The sequence below is a fragment of the Neoarius graeffei genome, chromosome 7 (assembly GCF_027579695.1).
Source record: "Neoarius graeffei isolate fNeoGra1 chromosome 7, fNeoGra1.pri, whole genome shotgun sequence".
Classification (NCBI taxonomy): domain Eukaryota; kingdom Metazoa; phylum Chordata; class Actinopteri; order Siluriformes; family Ariidae; genus Neoarius; species Neoarius graeffei.
In genome coordinates, this window is record NC_083575.1 from 82,009,651 (window position 1) to 82,029,758 (window position 20,108).

General features: G+C 41.5%; 1 protein-coding gene across 1 annotated transcript in view; it reads right to left on the reverse strand.

Annotated features, from left to right (window-relative positions):
• The window catches only part of rnf150a (ring finger protein 150a), an 88,766-nt gene that overhangs the window by 38,155 nt on the left and 30,503 nt on the right, over positions 1–20,108 (reverse strand). Inside the window, exons 2-4 of the mRNA XM_060926505.1 lie at positions 4,990–5,240; positions 4,593–4,664; positions 2,427–2,509 (exon numbers count right to left, since the gene is read on the reverse strand). Coding sequence (XP_060782488.1) covers positions 2,427–2,509; positions 4,593–4,664; positions 4,990–5,240 — 406 coding nt within the window. The remainder of the gene's footprint in view (positions 1–2,426; positions 2,510–4,592; positions 4,665–4,989; positions 5,241–20,108) is intronic.

Here is a 20,108-nt window from a genome sequence, read left to right on the forward strand (position 1 = left end):
GGTCCAGGCTGCGCGCGCATCCTGGCAACGGTCGGTTTGTTTACAAACATGCGAAGGGGTCTATACTTAATGTTCCATTCGTATTTTAAAAAAATGGTTGTTGTACATATTTTTATTTTTTTCTTTTACACATTTTAAACATCTGTGCTTTTTTAAAAACATTTTTTTTTTTACACATTTTAAACATCTGTGCTTTTTTTTTTTAAAAACATCTTGTTTTACACATTTTAAACATCTCATAGCATCGTTAGCTAGCACCTCTTGGCAGACAACACACTGTGGCAGTGGAGCATCTTCAGATCCAGTCCATGAAAATCCAAACTTTAAATAATCGTGGTCATACTTCCTTCTTTTTTTGCTTGGCCCAGACTCTGTCTCCTCACTCACTGTAGCTTTAGGTACTAAAAATCGATCCATTTTGTCTCTGGCAAAGGCTAACTGAAGTTCGCTAAATGTCCGCAAGAGTAACTTATTCTGGTTTATTTTTCCTCACGTTGCGCCCCCCCGAAGAACTCTGGCGCCCCCTAGGGGAGGTGCGCCCCACACTTTGAAAAGCCCTGACCTAGGTGATTCTAGAGTTGCCTAGGTGAATTAGGTTGACATTCATAAAATGTTTTTGGGTTTTTTTGGGTGGTGGTGGTGGTGGGGGGGGGACTCATTAAAAAAATGGGGCTTGGATTTTTTAGGGGGTTCACTAAAGAATGAGAACACTTCAACAACCACTTTATTCACCTTTCTGCTTCATTTCTCACTCATCCCACCCCCTTTATATCTTCTATCCTCTAATACCTCTCTACCCAGAATTACACTTCTATACCTGTCTTTCCGTCTGTCTAATTACCTCGCCCGGGACGGAATCCACTGGGGGCGAGGTATTGTTTTCGGTGGGGTTTCTTTGTTTGTTTTTTTGTTCGCAACATTATGGGAAAACGGCTGGACCAATCTTCATGAAACTTTCAGGATAGATGGGCATTGGTCTCAAATAGACCCTCCAACATTTTGAGGATCATCCAGTCAAGGTCACCAAAAAGGTCAAAATCTTTTTTTTTTTGCAATATCTTCCTTCTGGTTCTGGTTCTATTTCTCTTTCTCACAAACACACGATTCTAGTTCAGACTGTAATGCTCTCTTTCACAAATATACGATTATGATTCAAAATCTAAATCTGAGAGATATTAGGTATAAAATCATTGTCAACATCTAGGTATAAAATAAGTGCTGCTGGGTGAGGGTTATTTTGCCTTGCAACACTTGTTTAATTTGCTTTCACGTTTTACTGTCGTTCCTGGGAATCAAACTTGGGACCTTGTGCTTTGAAGGCCACCACTTTACCACTACAGTAATCAATACAATAAATCCTAAGTACGTCACAGTTACAAAATACATTGCCTTTCCCAACCCTAAATCCGAATTCACCTAGGTAAATCTAGAACCACCTAGGTAAATCTAGAACCGCCTGATTTCAAAAAGCACCTGTAACACATACTTATTTACCTTTTTGTTTTGCCGATTTGTTAGTTTGAATACTGTTTTTTTTTTTTTTTATAAACACTACATATAGTCCTTGCTGCAGAACAAAAAAAATGCAGGTGGTGGAGCTCGACCTGGATCCGATCCAACTCCTCTGGGAAGACTAACCCTAACCTTGAATCTACACAGTGTTATAAAACATGAAACAACCCATTAAAAAACACATGTATCTGACCTGAAACTCACTCCCCACCATGAACTTTTGGCTGGACACCACCAAGCTCCATCTACCACCCAAGTCCAACTCTGCCCCATGGACTTTTTGTTCTGCATCAAGGGACGCTTTTGAAAATTCCCCTTTTACCCCTTTTTGACCAACAGGGAACGGGTTTTTGAACGGGTTCCATTCAGGATTCTTTGAACCTTGGTGGAAAGTGAACCGTCCCATATTTTCACCAGTTTTGAGTGGAACCGTTGTAATCAAGGATGTGTCATGAACAGAGGGCGTTGGACAATTCACATCGGGAGTAAACAGTAGTAGAAAGATGGCTGAACACACTGATTACCTCTGAGCTTTTGTTCTGTGTGTTCATTCCATTTTTCCTCAAGATGTCTCCTTTTCCATTGCTGCGCTCTGCTTCCCCTCAAAACTAATGACACACCCAGTGATGTCATGGTTCACACTGGAAAAACCAGCTATATTCTGGCTCCAGTTTCCGAACCAATTAATTTCTGGCTGAAATTCTCTGAAAGGTTCAAAACGTGGTTCGCGAATCCTTGCTGTGATTGGTTAAATGTTTGTGGTTCACATCATGTGTTTTCCTCTCACCAGAGAGACTGAAGTTTCTCCAAAGAACACTTAAAACACAAATCTTTGGTTGTACCAATATTTAAATGCAGAGCTAAATCGGTGATGTGTTTGATTGATTGAGAGATGCACAATTGCAGGAGCTTACCGACACGGCAATATCCTTACGACGTCATTGGCCTTGTAGCCCTCGATGCATACAGCGCAGTTGTCAAACTCGGACTCTGTTTCCTAGAAACAAGCGCCACAGACGCAATTATGTGAATGTGTGTGGACCTGTTTGTTTTTGCTAATGGAGATTTCCCAGAAACTGAGAAGGCAGGGACGGTGCAGCAATAAAAGGCATGAAGCATGGCTAATGAAAATAAATGGCACACAAGGCAATAGCTGCAGGTTTTATACGGTTTTTTTATGACATAGAGCACAGACTGGGATAACGACTGTACAACGGCACAGACTACTGATTCGTAGACAGCAAGCGCTGATCCAACTTCCATCTGCTTTTCAACTTTATCAAGAAATAGTACAGCCTGGACTTGAGTTACAATAAAGCAGTTCATCCATTAGATGAGCTTCCTGATTATTCCAAGCAAGTCTAAAGCATACGCAAGAAAACTGTAACAGGAATATTTTACTACAGGTCGCATTCTTTATGCCTACATCCTTAATTCCAAAAAAGTTGGGACACTGTGTAAACTGGAAATAAAAACAGAATGCAATAATTTTCAAAATCATGGAAACCCTATATTTCATTGAAAATAGTACAAAGACAACATATCAAATATTGAAACAGAAATTTTTTTGGCTTTTGGAAAAATATATGCTCATTTTGAATTTGATGTCAGCAAAACGTTTCAAAAAAGTTGGGACAGGGGCATGTTTACCACTATGTTGCATCACCTCTACTTTTAACAACACTCTGTAAACGTTTGGGAACTGAGGAGACCAGTTGCTGTAGTTTTGAAAGAGAAATGTTGTCCCATTCCTGCCTGATATACAATTTCAGTTGCTCAACAGTTCAGGGTCTGCTTTGTCGTATTCTGCACTTCATAATGCACCAAATATTTTAAATGGGAGACAGGTTTGGACTGCAGGCAGGCCAGTTTAGCACCTGGACTCTTTTACTACTGTTTTAATATGTGAAGAAAGCAGTTTGGCATTGTCTTGCTGAAAGAAGGAAGGCCTTCCCTGGAAAAGATTTTGTCTGGATGGCAGCATATTGCTCTGAAACGTGTATATATCATTCAGCATTAATGATGCCTTCCCAGATGTACAAGCTACCCATGTCATGTGCACTAATGCACCCTCATACCATCACAGATGCTGGCTTTTGAACTGTGCACTGATGATAAGCCGGATGGTCCCTCTCCTCTTTAGCTTGGAGGATGTGATGTCCATTATTTCTAAAAAGAATTTCTACTTTTGATTCATCAGACCTCGGGACAATTTTCCACTTCGCCTCAGTCCATCGTAAAAGAGCTCGGGCCCAGAGAAGGGAGTGGTGTTTCTGGATATTGTTTATATCTGGTTTTAACTTGCATTTGTGGATGCAGTAATGAACTGTTTTCACAGACGATGGTTTTCTGAAGTGTTCCTGAGCCCATACAGTGATTTCCACTACAGACATGCGTCTGCTTTTAATGTAGTGTCGCCTGAGGGGCTGAAGATCACAGGCATCCAATGTCAGTTTTCAGCCTTGTTTCTTGCATACAGAGATTTCTCCAGATTCTCTGAATCTTTTAATGATTTTATGTACCAGAGATGACGTGATCCACAAATTCTTTGCAATTTTACATTGAGGAATGTTATTCTTAAATCTTTGCACTGTTTGCGCACACAGTCTTTCACAGAGTGGCGAACCCCTTCCCATCTTTACTTCTGAGAAACTCCACCTCTCTGGGATGCTCTTTTTATACCCAGTCATGTTACTGACCTGTTGCCAATTAACCAAACCAAATTGTGTGTGTGTGTGTGTGTGTGTGTGTGTGGGGGGGGGGGGGGGGGGGGGGGGGTAGTATTACACAACTTTTTCAGTCTTTTGTTGCCCTGTCCCAACTTTTCTGAAATGTGATGCTGACATTAAATTCAAAATGAGCATATATTTTTCAAAAAACCCAAAATTTCTCAGTTTCAACATGTTGTCTTTGCACTATTTTCAAAGAAATATAGGGTTTCCATGATTTGCAGATTATCACATTCTGTTTTTATTTATGTTTTACACAGTGTCCCAACTTTTTTGGAACTGGGGTTGTAAATAATAGATATATAACAGGTGAAGATAAGACATGTAGCTAAATGATCAAGCACAGGTCACCTTGTCTCCTTTCTTGATGGTGCGGACTTGGAGCTTGCTTATGGCTTTCTTTGCAGCATCTCCCAGTCGCCTCTGCAAAACACAAGAGCCATGCATGAGTGATAAATGGAAACCAAAATATTTCATACAGACAGCCTAAATACATCACTATTCATTATTTCTAAACTGTAGTTATGGGCATGTGTTTATCCGAAACACGGTCTTGGCTGAGCCCTTTCAAACAATACAGAGTTCTCAATCTGAATGGAAAAAGAGACACTGTTCAAGACCTGATATCTTCCTCTATGCATGTTCTAAAATACAGAATGAGATCTGAAACAACTCATTAATCCTGAGACAATAAGCTTCAACAAAATCTCACAGTGCAAATTCAGGTTTTTTGGCTGCATGTGTGTACCTGGTTACGATCGCGTGCGTTGGCATAGCGGAACCGCTGGATATAGTAGAAAATGAGCCATGCCAGAGAGATGATCATGAGCACGATGAAGGAGATGGAGACAAACACGACAGAGGTTCGGCTCACGTACTTCTGCAGGTTGCGCGTGCCGATGGTGACGTGCATGATCACGCTTACGTTCTTCTCCAGCAAGGCAACGATCTCTCGCCCTTTTGGTTCTGTGATCATGACGGCCACAACGTCTCCTGTTCCTGAAAGCCAGAAAGATAATATACAGAACATAAATAAACCACACACACACACACACACACACACACACACACACTGCTTTTCTTGGTTTACGGCCATGCGTCAGTGTTTGAGTTTCATTCAGGACATGAAGCCCAGCTCATCATTTTTTTTAAATTAAAAGTGCAATGAAAACGTGGTGAATACGAAACTACTACTATCCAACAATAATGGCGCCGAGACATGGACCCTAACACTTAAACAGCAGCAAAGACGAGATGGGACGTCCACCAACCTTCTACGATGTGTGCAAAATATTCACTGGTCCGCTCACGCCAACCTGGAGGAGATCTACAGGGACTTACCACCCGTTTCGGTAAGATTTAGAGGAGAGTGCTGTTCTGTGGGCACTGTTTCCGAGCCGAAGGAAAAGTTATATCCTGCCTTCTCCTCTGGAGGCCAAGCCACCACCCAGTGAAATCTTGAAACCTCACCTTCCCTGCCATAAATCTCTAGGGGACTGAGGTACAAAATCTCCACGTGGCCATGGCTGACAGGAAGGTGTGGTGCGATGTTGGAAGAGGAATCTTGGCCGAGGCTGAAGGATGATGATCTAACAATGGAGCCCAAAGCTGCTCCATTCCTCAGTACCTAACAGAGAAGAACATGAGCTGGAGCGCTTGCTCGTGTGCAGCATGGCTGGAGTAGATCTGTGCTGATCTTGCAGAGATAAAAATAACCCACTCAGAGATCACTGTGTTCACTAGCGAATAATTAGCTTCATACACTGCGAACACAATGGTGCTGAGATGGGATGAGCAAACAAATCCGTGTTGCTCATGCCGATTGATCCCTATGGCAATGGAATTAGGTTTCACCCCATCCAGCTTTCAAAAGATGAAACATTCTAACATGGATGAGGCATAGAATGACCTCTACCTTATTCTAGCAGCCTGTATCATGTAAATGTTTATGGATAAATGGATACTTTTTTTTTAAGAAAACATAGAGACAAACTTTGCCCGTGGGAGCCCTCAAATTGTTCAGATTTCTTAAAATCCTTGATATAACTGATTTACCAAGGTGTACTGTATCTGCAAAGGTAGCGTCTAGTTTGCTTAAAGGCTTCATTTAGTTACCCGAACACCATTTACTGCCAGTTACATGCAAACCAAACTCTGGCAAAGTCAAATAAAGCTGACTGTCAAATGTAACTACATCTCTGGAAAGCTTGATCGCTTACATCTTCTCGTGATCAAAATCACCAGCCTTCTGGAGGAGTGCCCTCTGGTTAGATGAACCAAACACTGAACTGGTTGGCCATAATATATGGAGCAACTATGTATGAAGGAAATAGGGTGAGGCTTTTAATTCAAAGAACAACATCCAAACTGTGAAGTATGGGAGTGGTAGCATCATGTTATGGAGACATTTTTTTTGGAAAAGGGAACTGATGCACTTCAGAAAACAGAAGAAGTGCACTTATTTCGTTGTGAGTGGCATCATGAGGAAGGAGAACCATCTAGAAATACTGATGCAGCACCTCAAGAAATCAGCCAGAAAATTAAAACCTGGTTGTAACAGGGTCTTCCAGCAAGACAATGATTCTAAACATATGTTCAAATTTGCATCAAAGTAAAAAAGTATTGGAGAAGTCATTGCAAAGCCCTGATCGGAATCGTACAGAAAATTTGTGGACTGAACTGAAACAGCATCCGAGTACAGACGCTCACAAACCTGACTGAGATACACCAGTTCTATCACGACCAAGGGGCAAAAATTCTAGCTTATGGAAGCCTATTCCAAGTGCCTGATTAGGTGCTGCTGTTCTTCTTTCGGCTGATGATCTGCTGTCTTAGGGGCCATGACAGCAGATCATCATGATCGGCATATTTGATTTAGCTTAGGTTTTCACACCGGATGCTCTTCCTGACGCAACCCTCCCCAATCTATCCAAGCTTGGGACTGGCACTAAGTACACACTGGCTTGTGCAACCCCAGTGGCTGGGTATTTTTACCTAATCTGCATGTCTTTGAACTGTGGGAGGAAACCAGAGCACCTGGAGGAAACCCATGCAGACACGAGGAGAACATGTCCAACCCTGGATCATGATGATCTGCTCTCATAGCCCCTAATGGGAGCAGCCAGAAGAACAGCAGCAGCACCTAATCAGGCACTTGGAATAGGCTTCCTTAAGCTAGAATTTTTGCCCCTTGGTTGGACTGGGGTTGAGAACTTGTGCAACCCCAGTGGCTGGGTATTTTTACCTAATCTGGATGTCTTTGAACTGTGGGAGGAAACCAGAGCACCTGGAGGAAACCCACTTCCTCCACACGTCAGCTGTGAGGTTCAAACCCAGAACCTTCTTGCTGTGAGGTGACTGTGCTAACCACTGCACCACCACAAGGGATATAAAAAAAACAAAAACAAAACAAACAAGTCTTGCCAGGCAAAACAAACCTCGCCCGGTAACACTTATGATAAATATGAAGGAAGATATCACGAAAAAAATATGTACCATATGGGTCCATGTGGCTACTGCTTATAAATAAAGTTGTTTTCTGATCCCATGTCCATACAGTAAATATAGCGCATATATTTACTCTGTGAGGGAGCAGCCACAAAAATGAAGCGTAATCCAAAAATGAACAATTAAAAAAAAAAAAAATCACAGAAGTAAAATATACCAAGTGTCTGTACTTTATATTATTCAACTCTTACCTCTTACAGTTTTCGAAACTGAAACCTCCGAACCGAGGCTGACATACACACGCTGTCGCCATAACCCAAACTCTTATTTCCCGGAAATGGCCCAGCACTAGAGCTCAGTGGAACGCACTTTCCCTCTATAATAAGCATAAACATGTCTGAAAGCGATTTCTTTAGTCTAGTCCATTTATTTATAATTTATATTTATAATAATAAATCAACAGAGCAGGGAAGTGTTTATCAATGGGGTTTAAAAGTGGGCGTGGCCAAACCCCTTTCCTTTGCGTATGCAAACGAACCAAGAAACCATCCAATAACAGCACAGTGTATGCAAATGAGGCAGGTAGTGATCCAATCAGCGTGTTTGTGGGAGGGATCTTTCCAAGGCAGCGCTCCTGCAGTCTGACCTCAGAGCTTTTTTTTTTTTAAACCTTTTTAGTCACCGTGACCTTGACCAGATGACCGTCAAAATGCTGGAGGTTCTATTTGAAACCAATGCCCATCTATCCTGAAAGTTTCATGAAGATTGGTCCAGCCATTTTCCCATAATATCATTTACAAAAAACAAACAAACAAAACAAAGAAACCCGACCGAAAACAATACCTCGCCCCCTGGTGGACTCCATCCTGGGCGAGGTAAAAACAAAACGAGAATGGGTTGGTGTGACAAGAAGCAGAGTTACTTTTACCACCCCAAAGATGATTATTTTCCTATAGCAGCATGTCCAAAATTTACATTACATTAATTGCATTTCGCAGACGCTCTTATCCAGAGCAACATACAACACACCCAGCAGTCTGGGGTTAGATACCTTCCTCAAGGGTACTTCAGTCATTCCTGCTAGTCCAGGGAATCGAACCAATGCCGTTTTGGTCCCAAAACTGCTTCTCTAACCATTAGGCCATGGCTTCCCCCTTACTGTTACAAAGAGCAGACACTGGAGACTCCTTCTGTCAGGGTCTCGAAAGTAGATAAACATCTGCTTGCAGAAAATGCCACCATATCAATGTACAGTCCACGCATGCTTTTCTTTTGCGAAATAACACGTTTCTTAAAGTGCCATTCCACCATTGGATGTATTCTTTGGCATAAAATACAATATATTTTATGACAACAACATGACTAGACAGAGAAATCTTTTAGCTTCAAAATGATATATCAAACATAATTTTTGACAACGACAAGTATATTAATTTTGCGACCAAAGTCACCTACCCTTTTAATTTCCGCGCGGTAGTGAAACGTGATGTCATCGGCAGGTTCCCCTTCTTGTGTACCACGTCACGTGTGACGTGGCACAGATTATCAGCAATGGCGGATAGAACGCGATTTCCACTTGTCGATTGCTGTGCCGATATTCACCATCGACCGTCTCCTTTGGGCATCACTTGCTATTTTCCTTCGCTTCTTTTCCGAAGCTGACAATCGCGTTCTATCCGCCATTGCTGATAATCTGTGCCACGTCACACGTGACGTGGTACACAAGAAGGGGAACCTGCCGATGACATCACATTTCACTACCGCGCGGAAATTAAAAGGGTAGGTGACTTTGGTCGCAAAATTAATATACTTGTCGTTGTCAAAAAATTATGTTTGATATATCATTTTGAAGCTAAAAGATTTCTCTGTCTAGTCATGTTGTCATAAAATATATTGTATTTTATGCCAAAAAAATACATCCAATGGTGGAATGGCACTTTAAATCTGTCGATCATGAGGCTAAGCTTAAAACTGCTATCCAAGTCCCTGTGAATTAGCTGTTACTATAGAAACAATAGCACCATCACGTAAAGAATAACACACTTGGGGGTGTGCTGTTATAGGAAACTAATCAGCACTGGGGTAGTTTGATGTGACCTGGTGCAAAGAATGACTATTACCACCCTGAAGTGGATTATTTTAAATGTTACTATAGCAAGTGCATTGATATAAACGGGTGATTTGTTTTGTCGATGAAACTCCAGTCAGAGCTGCTGTTATCGGAAAAAAAAAAAAAAAAGAATTAACACCTCAGGACCAATCAGATTGGAGAATTCAACACTGCTATCGTTTTTTTTTTTAAAGTGTACGATATTCTCTATTGCATTCATCGAGAATAATACAGCACACCAAATTGTTTGTCCTGCATTATGAACAAATCATGATTTCAATTTTTAGTCAGTATAACCATGATACAGCTCTAGTCTTGGGTCTCAGGAGTCAGAGAAATCTTTACTATCCAACTTTCAAAGAACGGCATCCAAAAACCCCGGCAGCAAAGTGCTAAAAACAGCAACAAACTACCCAGGGCCAAAAAACTCCACCTTTTGACCCACCACAGCTAAAAATATCCACAATCTATTTAAAGCCAGGGTTCGGTGGACAACCCGGGCAGGAGAGTCTTGCCCTGACATCAATTATATCCTCCGTTCAGCATCTTCAGGCGCGTACAGAGAGCTGAAACGTTTCCAGCTCAAATTTAGACCCTTAGGAGTCACGTAAGCACTTTCTCCAGCCTCCTGAGTAGGCCGAGCACAAAGGCGAAGCTCCGAACAGCTGTCGAGTGAAGAACTGATGGCACACGGATGTGAAACACAGCCAAGTTTTAAATCTCTCAAACCTGTTCCGTTCAAAATATATTTGATTTAGTGTGCACGCTGATTGCTCTGGAAGTTTACTGGTTCGTTTATTCAGACAGAACTCATAAATCATAACTCTTAACTCAAACCGAGAGGAAATAATCTCGCATCAGGTGATTAGGAAATCTAAAAATATCCAGACAGTGAGAGCCCAAACAGAGCCACATGATCCACCCGGCGTTATCATGCTGTGCCTTTAATGCCTTTATGTAATGTTTCCCCTCGGACGAACAAACGCTGTGTCTCTGGACAGCGGTAATCACAGAGTGGTCAAGCAGAAACACCAGTACAAAAGGTGACTAATTGGATTTTTATTGAATGCAGAAAGACGATCTGCTAGAGACTACTAAATCTGAGAAAGTGCAAATGCTCAGAACCTTGTTAACAGGCACTTCAGGATGATGACATTTAAAATGTCATGGACATAATTACAACAGACAATTTAATTGTCACTTTTATAAAGCAGCAAGCATAATTACATAATGAAAAAAACCCCACACACTTCAGGATGTGCTGTTAGAGGAAAATAATCACCAGCAAGCTGAAGAACGAAGCCAAGTTGCTGTTCCTATCTGAACGTTGATTATTTTCCTATAACAGTGCATCCTGAAGTGTTTTCCCCCCTTGTATTAAACCACAGCAAATTTCCCAACTGTTACTTTTTTTTTAATGAATGACATTATACTTTCTATCCATTATTATATCCACATTCACTGGATATGAGCAATCGCGCACTCTGATTGGCTACTCTACTACGAGGCTATCAGCTTATATACTGTGAGTAGAGAGAAACAAAATAGTGGAGCGCATCAAGTCAGATATATCACTTTGTTATCAAGTATTTAAAAGAAATGGAAATAGCTACAAGCACCCCCCCCCAATATCTCCTGTTCCACACTCCAGCCCAGTCAGTGGCGGTAATGCACCTTTAAAGGAACAGTCCACCGTACTTCCATAATGAAATATGCTCTTATCTGAATTGAGACGAGCTGCTCCGTACCTGTCCGAGCTTTGCGCGACCTCCCAGTCAGTCAGACGCAGTCAGACGCGCTGTCACTCCTGTTAGCAATGTAGCTAGGCTCAGTATGGCCAATGGTATTTTTTGGGGCTGTAGTTAGATGTGACCAAACTCTTCCGCGTTTTTCCTGTTTACATAGGTTTATATGACCAGTGACATGAAACAAGCTCCGTTACACAAATTGAAACGTAGCGATTTTCTATGCTATGGAAAGTCCGCACTATAATGACAGGTGTACTAACACCTTCTGCGTGCTTCGGCAGCGCATTGATACGGAGCTCAGATATCAATGCGCTGCCGAAGCGCGCAGAAGGTGTTAGTACGCCTGTCATTATAGTGCGGACTTTCCATAGCATAGAAAATCGCTACGTTTCAATTTGTGTAACTGAACTTGTTTCATATCACTGGTCATATAAACCTATGTAAACAGGAAAAACGCGGAAGAGTTTGGTCGCATCTAACTACAGCCCCAAAAAATACCATTGGCCATACTGAGCCTAGCTACATTGCTAACAGGAGTGACAGCGCGTCTGACTGCGTCTGACTGACTGGGAGGTTGCGCAAAGCTCGGACAGGTACGGAGCAGCTCGTCTCAATTCAGATAAGAGCATATTTCATTATGGAAGTATCCCCAAAGACGAAGAAGAAAATGGCGGAGTGTGTTACTGAACCAACCAAGGATGAAATAAAAACTCTACTCGAAAACAAAACTTAAAAAAACAAAACAAAAAAAAAACAATAAAAAAAAGAAGTATTTGATGGCAAGAACGCATCTTTTTTGATTTTTCAAGAATTATTATTATCATCGCATTTTTCACAAATTGCTACTGTCATTTCACCGGTTTGTTTACATTCCAAGCAGAAATTATTTTATTGGAAGTTTTGTATAAAGTTTTTATTTATGGAATTTACAAAAAATATAGATAAAATTGCTCCATTTCTCAAAATCCAGCGAATGTGGATAGAATAAAACAGTTATTCCACTCACTCTCATCGTACATGGCTTATAACCGACTCAGTGCTACGCGCCTCGTCGGCTATCAGCTCACGTACGACTTGATTTCGTGGAATAACTGTTAAATAGTTACAAGATACAGTCATTCCCTTTTTTTCAGTCTCTTAAAGATAGGCTGCCTTTCAGATTTTAAGTGTAGGTCATGAAAATAATTTTCCCTGATGCCCAAATATTTTTGTTTAGTGGACTGAAAGGTACTGAATTTAAATCACAGACTTCCAATTTTATTACTTTTTTTTTAATAGAACAATTAATAAATTTAGAGCCACGTGACCCTAAATTCTCCGCTATTTTTTCCTGCTTCACCATGACCCTATTCCGCTTTCCCCGTTTGTGCAAGGCATTGTGGGATACAAATTTGAAACAGGAGAGAAAAATGGAGGACGAGTGTGCGAATGAAACGTAGAAGACCAACTACAGTAACAGAAAGTGAGAAGATGCTATATGTTGCGAAGGAAATAAAAAGCAGGACCAAACTAATAAATATCGGCGCTCAGCGAGCACCTCAGTGTGATCAGCTGTTCGTTTAGCGACAGAACAATGGAACTGTCAGTGCACGGTCAAAAGGTAAACCTGTAGATGGCAGTAATGAAACACTGTGGATGCCAGCTGCTGGAAAACCCAAAAGATGAAGACAACGACGACGATGACTGCGGTAAACCCGCGCACACACACACACGGACTTCCTCTGTCTGCTTGACTGTGCGACATGAGCGATTTCATGCACATTATTTGCTCCTCGAATTAAATAACTTCCCAGCCAAAGAATGGTCTTTTTTTTTTTTTTTAAAGATATTACAAAAATAATGACCAAATTTCAGAGGGAACTAAATTTCACTGAGTTTATGAAATCGAAAGGCCATCTACTTTTAAGATTAAAAAAAAAAAAAAGCTTGCCATCATGTTCAGAATCAGAATTACTTTATTATGTGACTGAGAAATTGGAAAGTCTTGGCCGATAACTTAATGACAAAAAGCTGAAAATGGAGACTCCTTCAATAAAAAGTGAAATTCCTTCACAGAAAACGTTACCATCTCAATATTCATACATCAATGAATGTTAAATAACAAAACCATTTATCATCATCATCATCCTTGGCATATTAGAATTAGGTGTTTTGCATACTAGAATTTTGTTCTGCAATTTGGAAATACAACCCCGATTCCAAAAAAGTTGGGACAAAGTACAAATTGTAAATTAAAGCCGCAAGCGGCCTCGACGGGCCCTCGCGCCAGCGGCCAAGGGGGGCGGGGGCATGCGTCCCCGCGAAAGACCTTCCACAGCTTCCTCGGCAAGAGACATTACTCCCACAATGGCGACAAAGCACGGAATTGGACACATGGCAACAATAGGGTCTCGCACTGTACGGTGCTCGGGGCCTAATAATAAAAATAATAATAATAATCCTTCAAAAACAATAGGGTCTTGCACTGGACGGTGCTCGGGCCCTAATAATAATAATAATAACTAGAAACTATATGCCAAGCAGGCACCTTAATGCGAGAGGCAAAAATCACAACACGTTAGGGGGCGCTATAGAGGCCCTGAGGCCCGCCTGGATCTGGGCTTCTGGTTCTCAGTAGCGGTGGCAGTCTAAGAAAAAGGAGCCAAATCTCGTGCGTTGTCGACCATGGCAAGCGCCCCAATAAGGGTCTTGTAAAGAGTTTGCTTGCCAAGTTTGACAAATCAGAAGCTGCAATATCATTTTTGCCATAACCAGCACCCCCAGGGGCGAAAGTGCACAAAATTTGGCGTATATGTCAGGTGAGCTATGAAGAGTTTGCGTATGAAGTTTGATGACAAGTGAGTAAATAGAAGATGAGATATAGATTTTTCAAGAATAAATATTTTGGTTTTTCCCATGTCAGTAGGTGGCGCTATGCTGTACATGAGCGATTATGAGTTGGAAAAATAAGTGTCTACAACAGCAACGTACTATCACAAGGTAGTGGTGTGAAGGAAAAGAGGAAAGATTGGATTTTTTGCCCAAAAATAGCGCCCCCAGTGGCGAAATATCACAGAAATTGGGTAACATGTCAGAAGCCCAATGAGGGATTTGCGTGTGAAGTATGAGCAGTTTTGAGCAATTAGAAGATTTGTTATGAATTGTTAAGCATGTAAAATTTTGCATTGAAAATTGATTGACGTATAACTTCTGAACGGTTTATGCTACGTGAAACGTATTAAGAACCTTTTGGCAGCCATGTCTGTAGATGATGTGTATCAATTTTGGTGACATTCCTATGAACGGTCTAGGAGGAGTTGCGCCGTCTTCGTGGCCATGCATTTCGCACAAAAGTGAAATTACCTCACTTCCTGTTGGGCGTGGCTAATGCATTGGCATTACATTTTTGTCCGGCTTAGTGAGATACATATGCGTACCAAATGGCATGCCACTACTACAAACTACATGGCAACCAGGCACCTTAATGCGGGAGGCCAAAATCACAACGAGTTAGGGGGCGCTATAGAGGCCCTGAGGCCCGCCTGGATCTGGGCTTCTGGTTCTCAGTAGCGGTGGCAGTCTAAGAAAAAGGAGCCAAATTTCGTGCGTTGTCGACCATGGCAAGCGCCCCAATAAGGGTCTTGTAAAGAGTTTGCTTGCCAAGTTTGACAAATCAGAAGCTGCAATATCATTTCTGCCATAACCAGCACCCCCAGGGGCGAAAGTGCACAAAATTTGGCGTACATGTCAGGTGAGCTATGAAGAGTTTGCGTATGAAGTTTGATGACAATTGAGTAAATAGAAGATGAGATATAGATTTTTGAAGAATAAATTTTTTGGTTTTTCCCATGTCAGAAGGTGGCGCTATGCTGTACATGAGCGATTATGAGTTGGAAAAATAAGCGTCTACAACAGCAACGTACTATCACAAGGTAGTGGTGTGAAGGAAAAGCATTATGGAATTATTTACCAAAAACCCGTTTTGGAGCAATTGCGTCGGCCAGAAACAGCGCCCCCCATGGACGAAAATTCCCAAAATGACAAATACATGACATGGGAGGTAGTAAGAGGGTGGCCGTGAAGTTTGACCAAATTTGAGGAAAGATTGGATTTTTTGCCCAAAAATAGCGCCCCCAGTGGCGAAATATCACAGATATTGGGTAACATGTCAGAAGCCCAATGAGTGATTTGCGTGTGAAGTATGAGCAGTTTTGAGCAATCAGAAGATTTGTTATGAATTTTTAAGCATGTAAAATTTTGCATCGAAAATTGATTGACGTATAACTTCTGAACGGTTTATCCTACGTGAAACGTATTTAGTAACTTTTGTCAGCCATGTCTGTAGAGGATGTGTATCAATTTTGGTGACATTCCTATGAACGGTCTAGGAGGAGTTCCGCCGTCTTCGTGGCCATGCATTTCGCACAAAAGTGAAATTACCTCACTTCCTGTTGGGCGTGGCTAATGCATTGGCATTACATTTTTGTCCGGCTTAGTGAGATACATATGCGTACCAAATGGCATGCCACTACTACTAACTACATGGCAACCAGGCACCTTAATGCGGGAGACCAAAATCACAACGACTTAGGGGGCGCTATAGAGGCCCTGAGCCCCGGCCAAGTTTGGGCTTTTGGGTCTGAGTAGCGGTGGCAATTCTCGGAACTGGTGCCAAATTTCGTGCGTTTTCGCCCATGGCAAGTGCCCCGAAAATGGCCCAACAGCGGAGAAAAATAAAGAAGACGGAAGAATAATAATAGTGAACTCTTACAAGAACAATAGGGCCTTCACCCATAGGGCTAAATAAAGAAGACGGAAGAATAATAATAGTGAACTCTTACAAGAACAATAGGGCCTTCACCCATAGGGCTCGGGCCCTAATAAAAACGGAATGCAATGATGTGGAAGTTTCAAAATTCCATATTTTATTCAGAATAGAACATAGATGACATATCAAATGTTTAAACTGAGAAAATGTATTATTTAAAGAGAAAAATTGGGTGATTTTAAATTTCATGACAACACCACATCTCAAAAAAGTTGGGACAAGGCCATGTTTACCACTGTGAGACATCCCCTTTTCTCTTTACAACAGTCTGTAAACGTTTAGGGATAGGAATGTTAACCCATTCTTGTCTAATGTAGGATTCTAGTTGCTCAACTGTCTTAGGTCTTTTTTGTCATATCTTCCATTTTATGATGCGCCAAATGTTTTCTATGGGTGAAAGATCTGGACTGCAGGCTGGCCAGTTCAGTACCCGGACCCTTCTTCTACGCAGCCATGATGCTGTAATTGATGCAGTATGTGGTTTGGCATTGTCATGTTGGAAAATGCAAGGTCTTCCCTGAAAGAGATGTCGTCTGGATGGGGGCATATGTTGCTCTACAACCTGGATATACCTTTCAGCATTGATGGTGTCTTTCCAGATGTGTAAGCTGCCCATGCCACACACACTAATGCAACCCCATACCATCAGAGATGCAGGCTTCTGAACTGAGCGCTGATAACAACTTGGGTCATCCTTCTCCTCTTTAGTCCGAATGACACGGCGTCCCTGATTTCCATAAAGAACTTCAAATTTTGATCCGTCTGACCACAGAACAGTTTTCCACTTTGCCACAATCCATTTTAAATGAGCCTTGGCCCAGAGAAGACGTCTGCGCTTCTGGATCATGTTTAGATACGGCTTCTTCTTTGAACTATAGAGTTTTAGCTGCCAACGGCGGATGGCACGGTGAATTGTGTTCACAGATAATGTTCTCTGGAAATATTCCTGAGCCCATTTTGTGATTTCCAATACAGAAGCATGCCTGTATGTGATGCAGTGCCGTCTAAGGGCCCGAAGATCACGGGCACCCAGTATGGTTTTCCGGCCTTGACCCTTACGCACAGAGATTCTTCCACATTCTCTGAATCTTTTGATGATATTATGCACTGTAGATGATTATATGTTCAAACTCTGCAATTTTACACTGTCGAACTTTCTGATATTGCTCCACTATTTGTCGGCGCAGAATTAGGGGGATTGGTGATCCTCTTCCCATCTTTACTTCTGAGAGCCGCTGCCACCCCAAGATGCTCTTTTTATAACCAGTCATGTTAATGACCTATTGCCAATTGACCTAATGAGTTGCAGTTTGGTCCTCCAGCTGTTCCTTTTTTGTACCTTTAACTTTTCCAGCCTCTTATTGCCCCTGTCCCAACTTTTTTGAGACGTGTTACTGTCATGAAATTTCAAATGAGCCAATATTTGGCATGAAATTTCAAAATGTCTCACTTTCGACATTTGATATGTTGTCTATGTTCTATTGTGAATACAATATCAGTTTTTGAGATTTGTAAATTATTGCATTCCATTTTTATTTACAATTTGTACTTTGTCCCAACTTTTTTGGAATCGGGGTTGTATTTTCTGCAAATACACAAGCCTCCATACTACACCCTTCTCAACCTAATAATGCCTATATTTACATCATATCTAGCTTTACAACTCATAGCATTACTGTAATTCTTTATTCTCTCACTCTATTTTTAATTTCAGTCTTCACAGATCCTTCTCTGCAGCAAAGTTATCATTCCATGATACCTCCACAGGTCTTTTATCCCCTTCGCCCTGACACTACGGGCTACTACAACTTGAAGTATACCAACTAATTCATAAATGTACTAGTTATCACACCCACACATTATCCTTCCACACAACATACTAATAAAAGGTATCACCACAATAAAAAAAAAAAGAACACAACTGTTCTTCAAGAAACAAAACATTCATTTTCATGTTACATTTTGTCAAGATTAAGTTTCTAGCTTGAACAATAGATTGTTAACCAAAATGTACTTCATTCACAGTGTTTGCATCTGCAACCTCATCTCATCTCATTATCTGTAGCCGCTTTATCCTGTTCTACAGGGTCGCAGGCAAGCTGGAGCCTATCCCAGCTGACTATGGGCGAAAGGCGGGGTACACCCTGGACAAGTCGCCAGGTCATCACAGGGCTGACACATAGACACAGACAACCATTCACACTCACATTCACACCTACGCTCAATTTAGAGTCACCAGTTAACCTAACCTGCATGTCTTTGGACTGTGGGGGAAACCGGAGCACCCGGAGGAAACCCACGCGGACACGGGGAGAACATGCAAACTCCGCACAGAAAGGCCCTCGCCGGCCACGGGGCTCGAACCCGAACCTTCTTGCTGTGAGGCGACAGCGCTAACCACTACACCGCCGTGCCGCCCCATCTGCAACCTGTAGTTTTAAATTGAAAGCAAGGTTTCAATTCTACACTCTGTTACATCTTACGATGATGCAAAGAATTGATGCCATTAAGGAATAAACCCCAACTGGCAAATGGAAAGACATTTGGGTTCATGGTGTTTGCCTGGCTTCTAAAGTGCAAGGTCATGAACTGAACTGAGAACGACTGCAGGGGCTTCACTGCTCTAAACTAACAGAGAACTGGGTACAAACTAATCATGGCAGAACTGAGAGCTACAGAACTACTGAGAGCTACAGAACTGAACCGATGAACTTTGTCTTACAGGGCAACTGTTTTACTTTGTGCTAGTCTGCACCACAGGCAAGACAGCACTAGTAAAAAAAAAAATAGAACATGTACACAAAACATGTATTAGTGTAGCTTGGTATGAGACAACAAAATATTCAAAAGTATCTATGAATAAAGGTAAAATACTGTTGCTGTCTTCAAAAGGGTTATAATATCAGTATAATTTTGCATGATTCAACAATACAATATATACAAACCTATACAATTTACCAATATATATATATATATATATATATATATATATATATATATATATATATATATATATATATATATATAAAAAATGTATGCAAGATAAGAACTAGTCAGCAGCGACCGTCTTCATTTTTGTCACCCTCGCGGATGCGCGATCTGTCGCTGTTGTTGTTGGAGTCACGCTGGCTGCCGGTTTTGCCGAGATACGACAAACTCGTCCTTGTTTTCTTGCCGTTTTTGTCGGACTCTTGCCCCGAAAAAACAATCCTCTTCTTGGGAGCCATGTTTGCTGTGCCGCATTGAATTCTGGGAGATGCATGGCGGAAACTGCCGAGGTAGTTGTCGGGTCCTCCCGGCGGGTATTAATGGTGCGTTCATGTGCTATGGGAATTATGGTAAATACCAAACGCCGACATGGAAAGCACACATGAACGCCCCCTCTTGTGGTATTTTCCACTGGGCAACTCGTAGAAAATTTTGATACACGAGTTGCCGAGATGAGATGAACTTTAACCTTTTCAACATGGCGGCGAGCGGTACAAGACTAGCTTATGAACCAAGAAAGAAGTGGTTTTCACCTACGGAAAGCTGACTCTCACCTTTTAAACGAGTCATGTTATGGATATTATATTATTATAATATGTATATTATAGCCTAATACAAAATATTCTGTGGCTGTCCAAAGAACGCCAACAGTGATCTAGATACTAGCTACACTCATTGTGGCTACAGCCAAATTTCCAAAAACTGCGTGGCATTCAATGTGTTAAGAAAATCTCTACTTGTCATGATCAGGAAATATTCAGCATTAT